Consider the following 11,525-nt stretch of genomic DNA (forward strand, 5'->3'; position numbering starts at 1 on the left):
TTATTTTCTTATGTATTCAACAGCCAAGTCGGGAGTGAGTACGAATTCACTCTTACAAATTTTTTTAAAGTATCCCTATAAACAATGTGGAGGCTCCAGGGTTACAGAATTTTTCAGTGAGTAGCCGGGCTTATACAAAATGTCTCAAAATATATCAACATGGTGTTCTGTACAATGAACCATCAAGAAACATTAAATTCATGTTGATTGTTAGTGGCATTCGTTAAAGAAAGTTATGCAAATGCAACTATATCATATGATGTGTATTACACATTTCCGAGTCAAGCTGAATCAAAAAAGACATTGAATTTTTATGACTGGACAGTCATAAAATACTGAATGATAATTGCTGATATTATATTTTACAACTTAACTAAGTGGTGATCAAATCTTTTTTGAACGGAAAATGTACTGTTAATTTCATAGAGTACTTTTTACTGCTTTTTCAAATTCGAGTCTGGTACTTTATTAGTCTCTGTAAAGGTAGAGTCTTGTCATTTCTAAAATTGCTCTACCACTATATCGAGGGCCGTAGACTTGTTTTTGAAATTAGAAATTTAACAATTGCTTCTTGCCGGGATACTGTTATAAAAGGAATGGGTTTCGACTTCCCTTTCCCAGTTTGTTAGGTAATAAAGTGTCTAGCAGGTTAAATATTTCTGTGAAGGGATCCCCATCGGAAATAAAAAGCCTTAAACATTCAACATTATGTGATAGTTCCAAAGAATCAAAACTGAAAGTAATCATCTCGTCGCCGAGGAACCCAAAAATTCTGTTTTTGAACGGTATCTGGCCCAGAGTTACTCTCAAAGTCTACGTCTAATGCTCGGATGTTCTTCAGCACAGAAAGATTATGATCAGTCTGACTGAATTTGCTGGCTATTTTGAACTATGAATTGATTTTAATGTCAAAGAAAAGATGTCATTGTTAAATAAAACCGACAGAGTTGAAAAAGGATAGAGGCTAGAGGAATACCGATGCTTATTGCATAGTTGTCATTGGTATGGACGATATTACCAGTAACAGCTATCAACAGCCTAACAACCGGTATCCGCTGAAGGCTTGCCTTAGTAAAGAAATCTAGACATCCTCGGTTTCTACCGAGGTCCACCAATTCCTACGAAATCGTTCCATCTGAGACAGGGTCTGTCACTTGTTCTTTTTCTAAATTTCGTCATTATATTCACTATGGAATCGGCCATCCTCATATAGGGAGCCACAATTCTTCGAAGGATTGTTTTCTCGAACGCAATTTTTTCTTGCTAGGAGCCCAAGTTTCCGAGCAATACATGAGGACTGACAAGATCATTGTCTTGTACAGTAAGAACTTTGATCCTATGGTGAGATGTTTCGAGCGGAACCATTTTTGTAAGCTCCTTTTTCTGTCTGTGGATGAAGTGGTGTTTCACAACTGGTGTTCTTTGTGATCGACGTATCAGCGAACATCTCAAATCGAATCGAAAATTTACCGCAATGTCATCCGTCCTGTCGCTCTCTATGGTTCTGAGTGTTGGCCGACTATAAAAGACAATGAACGGCATCTTGTGGTAATGGAGACGAAGATGTTGCGTTGGACTAGTGGCATGACACGTTTTGATCACATCCGAAATGAGGATATTCGCGACCGTTATATGGTTGCACCGACCATCAAAAAAATTGCGAAAGAGGCGTCTTCGCTTGTATGGTCACGTAATTCGTGCTAACGAGAATTCACATGCCAAGATTGGTCTGAACATCAAAGTCGATGGTAAACGATCAAAAGGCAGACCAAAGCAGCGGTGGCTTGATACGCTGGATGGGGGTTCGAAAGCCTCGAGATTGTACCCAGATCAGGCATTCGATAGAGCTATATGGCAAAACTGATCACGAAAAACCAACCCCGCTTGTGAAAAGGACAAAGGCTGAAGAAAAAGAAGAGTAAACAGCTTTTTGTCACGATTTCTGCTAGTCTTAGAAAAAAAGATCGTGTTGGGTTTAAACATTATTAAAACGAAAGTACTCATTCATAACCAAATAATTTTTGTTCGATAATCGAAATTCTTCAAGGCATAAAGGAGCAATTTAAAAGAAGGCCTAGAAGATGCTCTTCGCCCTCAAGTGAGACTATCCACGAATTCCTGTAAATTAAATGATTTACGCATATGTTCAACACGCTTACCCGCAGAACCCGTGGATTTCAAAAGGAAGATAATCATTTAAAGGCAGTAATATAATATTAGTTCACGGATCATAGAGGATCTTTTTGGATATGAAGGAATTTACACCAAAGAAAGAGACATATTTTAAGGAAATCATTTTAGAAGAAAGAGAAAAAAAGATGAGTGCAGAAATATGAAAACGATTGAGTGAGTGAGTGATCAGTCTGGTCCTAGGACCCCTTATCGTTGCATTTCAACCGGTGTATAGTGCAGTTTACATTGTTCATAATGGCGTGCATATATAATTTTGATTACTAACTGTAAAGCTTACACTATGGCCGCTTTGTATATATGGCAAACCAAATTTCATTAATTTTATTGAGAGTTTAGAACACACTAGAGATCTCTGTCAAAAATAATCTGGAATCACAAATCCTTATTCTACCAGAGTCCTATCCTACCGGCTCATTAATTCGAAGATTAGCTTTAACAATTTCATTGTTAGAACCAATATCTGCCTACAGCGACACTACTGAGAACACGGTTGATAATGCTTGATTGGAACTAGAACCTTCGCACATCCGCCACTATGTACACCTAGAGTGCATCCTACTCCCTCATGATGAGGATCACAAGTCAAAAAATGGTTTGAATGCTTTAATATCATTGTTATCCCCGAGTTACTAAGAAGAGGTCAGCGAATCAATTCCCTTGTTACGAATTCTGCCAGGAGGCGAAACTGTTCAACCCAACCAAACTCCCCTTGAGCTAAATGCTTTATTGTTCTAAGCAAATTCAAATTCATCAATCATTCTTGACTCCGGAAGTTTACCTGCTCTAATAAATTCTCCGTATTTGAGCGGAATGGAATGTGTAATTGACCTACTATTTGTTGAGAAATTATAGGCTGCAAACATGTATTTTCATTTTTCTTGGAGAAAGTAATAAAATTTATGATCGATTTTAATGTTTGCTTCTTGTTTACCTATAAGAACGCGAGTAAAAGGATTCGTTGCTTAATTTCTTTTATGATTAAAGGTTGCTTTGAAGAATCCGCCGTATAACCTACCAAAAAATATAAAAAAAGATATGGTAATTTCTGCAATAGTAATGCTGTTCACATTAACAATTTTTAAAGAAAAGACTAGAAAGGCCCAAATATAAATTACTGAAAGAACAAAGTGTTCCCAGCAACAAAGAATTGGCTACAGCCTAGGATCGCGAATAATAAAAAGAATCACAAGCGATCTCCTATCCGTTTACGTAGTGTTCCTTTAGGCCATTTTTCTTGAACCCTGCCTACCAATCATTCCGCTGCATGTACTCGTATGGTATTGATTATGCGATTATATTTGTGTCACCATGTTTGAACAAGAATTGAAGCCAAGGCTGTACATGTGTTTCTTGAAGAAACCTAAGGTTTATGGACTAGATATAGCAGATTAATGGTCAGTTAAGATTTTATGGCTAAAAAACACATCCTACTTTTTAAATGCGTTTTTCTCGAAACCGCGTATTGAAAATCGGCTGCCACCAAAGCTCAAAATCGCATTTCAAAGAATTAAGAGAATAAAGCGTTGGTGTATCGACAAGGCTGTGTGCCTTTAGATCTTGTTGAAATCACATGTACTACATACAAGTTAAAATGTTGACTATAAAAAATGGCCAACATCTAATAATATCGTCTGATACGTTGGCAATAGCTTTTTGGCGTCGATGGTTTTCCAAAGAAGCGGTGTGGTACTAAAGAGCACACGATTTTTCTGGGCTCCTAGTTTCAAAATTACATTTGTTTACCTATTCTCAATTTTTTTAAAATTGCCATTAGCCGTACTTTGTTCGAATGGAAGTACAGGTCGATGGTCGTGGAATTTGATGCATCAATCGTCTGAAAGGCTTATCTCTCGAACGGAGGTGGATAGCTCTCGCGCACTTGCGGTAGGATGTACTACACGGCTACCCTCTTCAATTACAATTTGGATTACAGAAAGTTATAACATCTGCGATTTTAAATGCTGCACTTCTTCCGATTAGATCATCATCTATTGAATTTGTCCGGTACTTTCTGGATTTTCTGATCTGCATCCATTATCCCTTCGATTATGCTTTTGGGTATCCCGAGTATCGTACATATATTCCATTGTTGTTGATTATACTTATCATAGTTTGCCATTAGTTCCCATCTCGTTTTGCTCCCATTCTCCTAAGAACTCTACTCTCGCTACTCTTTTTCGGAAGTTTGTGCAAAGATTTATGCGTGACAACGGCACCATAACAGCGCTAATTATTGGTTTATATTATATTCGTTAAATTGTTTCCTGTATAAGTTCTGGCTTTTAAAAACTACATAACCGAGTAGAAGGCAATGTTTGTGAATTGAATTCATTGTCTGATTTCGTTCATTTCATTTCCCTTTGTTCACCAGTTTTGCGTCTAATATATCAAGTCATCTACAGTTTCCAAACTATATTCGTTAATTGTTATATTTTATCTGATGGACGTCGCTTCCCATGTTTGTGCCATGATTACGACTAATTTGTAAACCACTTTCGACGCTTTTAAAATTATAAAAATCGCATAGACTACATCTGTCATGACTTATACATAACCCTACTCTGTGTGTCCAACGGCAACTTTCGTATGTTGTACTCCAGTCCTAGATCAAAAAGAAATGGGGCCTGCTCATTCCCTCATTGTAGGACGACATTTGCTTTAAACGCGTTTGGTAAGTTATCTATTCTGGTCTGCCTTGTTGAGTGGACCACTGTCATCGTGGTAAGACTTATCGATTCTGCATGAATTCCCAAATAGAGTATTATTTTAAGTAATATATTTCGATCAATACTTTGAATCGATCAGTACTACCTTAGGATTTTCAATTCTTTATGTTTGGCTTGCATTGTTACTCGTAAAGCTATTATTAACCTCTCAAATTTGGCTTCACATCTAGGTTAATTGCTCGTCAGAGTTTCATACCTAGTTCTCTCTATTCATCCTTGCGTTTCGGCTTATTGTCTATTTTCTTCGTTATTAAATATAATTTTCCTCTTGTTGAGATTCATACCTAATAATTTTTTTCGTTATAATTTTGATGGTGGGGTCTATAAAATTTCGCGTGAAATTCCGCAGTAGCGGACGTAATCATTCTCGCGGCCTAACCTTGCGCTCACATATTGCTGCTTTGTTTTCCAAAATTTCCAATTGCAAATTTATGGAGTGGGCGTACTCAGTTGTTTTTATGATTCAACATAATGAGAATGGAATCGTATTGCTTTCAAAGCGGTGCTTGCAAAGTCAAGGAGGCGTTGACTGTCTTGTTTCTAATAGAGATTAGTATTTCCCGTTCACTCATAGAGTATAGGGCACAGTCAGAGTGTGCTTCAGTTTCAATATAACCACACTTAACGTTGGGCAAGTGAGAAGCTCGTTGCAGCGAGACAAACACCAGAAGAGTACATGGCAACTGGGATTCGAACCCAGGGCAGTGAGATTGGAGAAACTAACATTCTGCCCCCCAACCATCGTACTGTCAGAGAGACATCGTGAAAAATATTGCTGTTTTTACATTACCTGGAAAAGTTATGAAAGAGTTTTCGATGGGATGCTTCCATTTTTCTTGCTGGTGTTGATTCGTTAGTTAAAATTATTTGAACATCTAGGTCGATGGGAAACGGCCCAAAGATCCCCAAAAGCAACCAATGACTTAATATGCTAGACAGTAATTTGAGAGGGGTTCGACTCTATCCGAACCAAACTTATTTATAGGCTAGGCAAGGAATCCGCTACCTAACGAACTATCATGGAGACTATGCTCCCAAATTGTTCCTCGATGTGTCTCCTGATTCTTTGTTTTCCTGGAAAAATCATCGCCATAATAAGTGTTGTTATAATTTTCTTTGATTTTGTAATTGTTTCACATTCGGAGCGTACATGCTCCGTTGATAAACCATAAGTTAAAAAACGTTGCTTTCATACCAATCACACGCAATACCGCGTGTCCGTCTGAAGTCGTTAATATTATTTGAAATTCCCATGCAAAATGAGAGTGACTTCAATCTCATGATTTCCTACTGATGAAGATATTTAACGGCATCTGCTTTGTTTAGTGAGTAAACATTCCAGGACCGTAGAACGCAGTTATTTGTTCGTATTTTCGTGATATGAATTCAATCTGAAGCTTATCATCCTGCCGCTTTACGCGTTTAATGTCTTTTTATTTAATAATAATTGATAATTGGCTCAAGCAACTTGTTCACAAATGGAATGATCGCCTCATTCAACACGGTCTCAGATTGAATCTAATCAAAACTGAATTTTTGACGACCGATCCCCATGAAACAGTTACAATCACTGTCAGTGGCAGTGATCTGCCCAGAACTGAGCGATTTAAATACCTCGGGTCAACGCTATTAGCCAATGGAGTACTGTGTTATTAAATTGCTTCACGCATTAACGCAATCTGGATGAAGTGGCGTTCCACAATTGGCGATCTTTGTGTTCGGCGTATCAACGAACGTGGCAAATCTAAAATTTACCGCAATGTCGTCCGTCCTGTCTCTCTCTATGATTCTGAGTGTTAGCCGACTATAAAAGACAATGAACGGCGTCTTGCGGTAATAGAGACGAAGATGTTGCGTTGGACTAGTGGCGTGACACGTTTTAATCATATCCGAAATGATAATATCCGTGATCTTTGTGGGGTGGCATCGATCGTGGAAAAATTGCGAGACGCTTCTTTGATGGTATGGTCACGCAATTCGTGCTAACGAGAATTCACTTGTCAAGATTGACAAGATCGAAGTCGATGGTAAACGACCAAAAGGCCGGCCGAAACAACGGTCGCTTGATATGCTGGATGGGGATTTAAAACCTCGAGATTGCACCCAGATCAGGCATTCGATACAGCCAATTGGCGAAATCGATCACGACGCTGAAGGAAAGGAAGAATAATTGGCTATAGGCCCATCACTCAACGTGGATTCAAACCCCCTTGACGAATAGGATTTAGAACGATAGAGTTTTTCTAGCTAAGCTGGGCATCATCCCCTATCCTTTTTTTCCAGCTTCTCTGAGCTAAATACTTTACATTAAACTCTCCTCTATTCATGCATCCAATACGTTTTTTATATAATTTAACAAAATTGGCTTCACTTTGTTCTTCATCTTTGTATCGCTGCAAGTATCCGGATAGCTGAGCTGGTTAGAGCACTAGGCTGTCGAACGGAAGGTCGCGGTTCAAAACTCACTGGTGACAATGGAATTTGTATCGTGATTTGACGTCGGGTACCAGTCGGTTCAGTTGTGAATGGGTACCTAAGTCAAATCAGGGTAATAATCTCTGGCGAGCGCAATGCTGACCACATTGCCTCCTACAGTGTACTACTGTAGTGTACCGTTACTGTCTTGAATGCAGCGCTCTAACACGCTTCAAGGCCCTGATCCAATATGGATTGTTGCACCAACGATTATTATTATTATTTTTAGCGCTGCAGCACATTTCGAGCCCTGGCTTCTCCATCTCCCCTCCTATCGTTTTCTCGGCTTCTCAACCGACCTGGAGCCATCGGTTTTCCCTTCAGATAGACTCTTGGGTATTCTCGAGTTGCCCATTCATTGCAGCTTTCATATACACCGTGCTGTCTGTTGGACCTAATTCGCCATCCGCCATTTTCTTGAACTTGTAGAAGGATTTTTATTAACCTCTTCCTTTCAAACATCTTAATACTTTTCTTTCAAAGTACATCCAAGGATCAGCGCCCTGTTTGCATTGGCGTCCCGTAGTAAAGTTGATCCAGAACAACTTGTTCACACATGGAATGATCACTTCATTCAACATGGTCTTGGAATTTATCTAATACGCCATGTTCACATTCGAAATAAGGATATCTGCAATGGATATGGTTAGGGTTGCACCGATCATGAAAAATTGCGAGAGAGGCACCTTTAATGATATGGACATGTAATTCGCGCCAACGAAAATTCACTTGCTAATATTGATCTGAACATCAATGTTGGTGACAAACGACCAAGGGACCGACCAAAGCAACGACAGCTGGTGGATACGTTGGATAGTGATCTGAAAGCCTTGCGACTCCAGCCAGATCAAGCTTTCAATCAAGATTAGCCGATCCCACTACTTGACGGGATAAAGGATGAAGAAGAAGCAGTACGCAGCTAACGATACTGCTGTATGCTCAGTTGCAGTTGACAAATAGTTGATAGATGTCGACGTTCAACTCTTCTGGACTATTTATTTCATGGGGACGAGCTGCTCTATTGTTGTGCTTCCACCTCTCAAGTTGCGTTGGTACTGCCGATGGCTTTTTAAGTAGCGCTTCAGGCTGTTTTCCGGGTGAAAACGTTATACGCCAATGAGCAGTCAGATTCCGCTGTTATTACCGAATACTAGGTTTTAGGTTGGACAGATGATGCTTTTACGCTATTCTGCCAGAGTTTTCTCCCCCTTGCATTGTCATTCTATATCTCCGCGGGCTATACCCGTGATCAATTCGCGGTGCCTTGTTTACTTCTAAATCCTTTATCACATCAATATTTTATAGGGTCGGAGGATCGACTTTATTATCTGCGTCCTTCGTTCAGAGGATTGCTAACTATATATTGGGTATTCCGTCGGAGGGTTTGAGAGTTCACACAACTTTTTTTTTGGCAGGAATCTAAGCTTTATCTTTTTTACTGCTTTCTAAGCTTGTCTTATTTTATCAAATTCTGTCTTTTCTTTGTCCTCAGTATCCTATTGGCTATTCTCCGAAGGTTGTTTTCACTCCTCGTCAAATCAATTGTTCCTTCTTTTCCGGGGCTTTGTCCTACTGAAACTCCATTTTATACAAAAATCAGATATTTTAGTGATGATTCTAGGTATCAGAGGCGTCTCTGCCAAGAAGTTAAAAAGAAACGACGATGTCTGTAAAAAAATATTTCCCTTGTAAATTTGTAATTCCTTTTTATTTGGCTCAAGGAAGAGAGAGTAACTACAATCATATTATAATCTGTCTTACAGGAAATGGCCGAATACAAGCAACGGGGCAAACTTCCATTATCAGCGACAATGCAACAAGTTCAGCAACAACCGCAACAACAAGTACAAGTTCAGGTGCAAGCACCTCAGTCAGTTCCTGCCGAGGCTGATTGTGACGATGATGGCGACGGCGAGGATGACGAAAATCATTAGATTGTAAAATCCGTAAAAAATTGTAAAATATTTGGTAATAATGTACGATAAGTAAAGTTAAGTTTACTTTACAGAATAGCCCTCCTACCAACCACCCTCCTCTTCCCCTATATATACGACATATATATACGTTTTTTAAAGCAAGAGAAATTATAAAAAACGCTCTTCTTACTCGTTTTAATTTTTACAACAATTACAAGTGAATTTCAGTAACGACTTTAAAATAATAAAACGTTTCGTTGACATGATATTTTAAGAAATCAACATTTTAGTTTAGATATTACATAGCCACACACATATTAATTGTAAGAAAAGTTAATTTTTTTATTATTTAAATTTTATTTTTTATAAATAAAACTACTATATTACTTATAAAGTCAAAATAATAGCAAAAAGTGAAATAAATTCGACAAAAATCTGATCTGTATATATTTAAAGATAACTTTAACTAAAATGAGCAAAGTGAAATGAAGTTGCAAGTAAAACTGAACTACGCTAACTGAATGACAAAAGTATAAAGTAGAGGAGTTATGGGAAGAATGAAGTAGAGATTGAGACGTGAATTTGAAGACTCTTGAAACTACTAAAGGAAGAAAAAAACAAACTAAAACGTGTTTTAAGTCTAATTACTAGCAGTAAAATAATGGCAAAGATGCGAAACGCAACTACTGAATCCCGAGAAGATAGATACACAAGTCGTCACGAAAACTACGCAAGAATATATATCCTCTCTGCTGTGTATATATTCAAACAGAAATTCATGGCAAATGCATCATTGGTCTGTACGTATGTAATTAATAACTTAAGTTTTAATTTTTACATAGACTAAAAGGAAATTAGATTAAAACACATTGAGAATATGAAGAAAACGTGGTACGAAAGATCATTGAAAGAAACAGTAAGACTTAACTAAAAAACACTTTCCGCCTGAAAGCGTTCGTATTATGTCCGTTGAGTTCTCTTTGTTGTAAGAATTCCTTTCTGCGTATATCATTTATCGATTTAGAAGCGCGCGTATCATTCTATCGCATCCAAACCGTTCGTTTTATTGTTCTCCGAGACAATTCGTACAAGAATATTGGCCTGCATTTCTTTTGTTCTTTGAAATTGAACGAATTCCAAATAAAAGAAAAGATTAAAGCGATTCCTAACATTAAGGCAAGATTTATCCATTAAACTAAATCGTAAGAAAATACCGTAAAAATGACATTTTTAGTGCCAGTGCAATTAACTCGTATCGTGAAGAAAGCACACATCAAAACATAACATACACATGCATAACACCAACAAAAAAAATTTCGAAAATAATATACTCGGTATTATAAGTTTTTAATTTAATCTAAAATACTGTTGTATTCAATAATTATTCGTAGTAATTTCAAAAGGAAAAGAAGGAAAATAAAATTTGTTGATTTCTTCCTTTGCAATATATTTTAGTCGAAAAATAAAACGAAGAAAGAAAACAGAAACAACAACTGATAATAATTTAATTTATCGAATAAGTTTCGTCGTTGAATAGTCAGTATTGCTGAAAATACTACCACCCCTGATACAGTAAGACAGTGAATTTCTGATTTTTTTCTGTTCATTCAAATAGAAGTTTGAGAAGCTTCACGAAATACAGAGGGATCATTTCTTTTTCATTGAATATTCTAAAGGAGGGATAATCTCTTAAATATAGTATTCTTTGTTTTTAAAAATGAAAAACCCTGAAAAGGAGGAACAATAAGATAGGAGCTAATTTGAGATTTAAATGTTATGATGATGAGAAGCCAAGTTGTCTGATTGAGCTTAACTAGCGAAAAAAAAATATGAGAAAACAAACTAAAGAGATTGAATTGTTTTTTGTATGTGAGGGCGATTATCTCGAATTTTAAGATCTTTAATTTAAAGTAATTTTTTTCATTCTATATATTAGATTTTTTTGTGAATAATAAATACACAAGAAAAGAGAAAAAAAAATCAAATAAAAATATCATTTCGATCAAATTCTATTTTTTTCTTATTGTTATGTTTTGATCTGAAATAAAAATGAACAAGCTATTACCGAGTATAAGTCGTAATCGTATCAGATATCTGGAAAGTTCTTTGCTTCAATTAGAAAGCAGTTTCGGGAGATGCTCCGTTTTTTATTAGTTTTATTTTCAAATATTGTGGTTTGTATGCACTGGCAAATTGTTCAACATTGTTGAAGGAA

The 11,525-nt window shown here is 37.1% G+C and overlaps 1 protein-coding gene across 6 annotated transcripts in view; it reads left to right on the forward strand.

Moving 5' to 3' along the window:
- Positions 1 to 11,317, forward strand: part of LOC119656735 (high mobility group protein DSP1) — a 70,563-nt gene extending 59,246 nt beyond the window's left edge. For all 6 annotated transcript variants that reach the window (XM_038063282.1, XM_038063281.1, XM_038063280.1 and 3 more), the window contains exon 6: positions 9,158 to 11,317. In XM_038063282.1, coding sequence (XP_037919210.1) covers positions 9,158 to 9,328 — 171 coding nt within the window. In that variant the 3' untranslated portion in view covers positions 9,329 to 11,317. The remainder of the gene's footprint in view (positions 1 to 9,157) is intronic.
- The last annotated feature ends 208 nt before the right edge of the window (positions 11,318 to 11,525 follow it).

Source organism: Hermetia illucens, chromosome 5 (assembly GCF_905115235.1).
Source record: "Hermetia illucens chromosome 5, iHerIll2.2.curated.20191125, whole genome shotgun sequence".
NCBI lineage: Eukaryota > Metazoa > Arthropoda > Insecta > Diptera > Stratiomyidae > Hermetia > Hermetia illucens.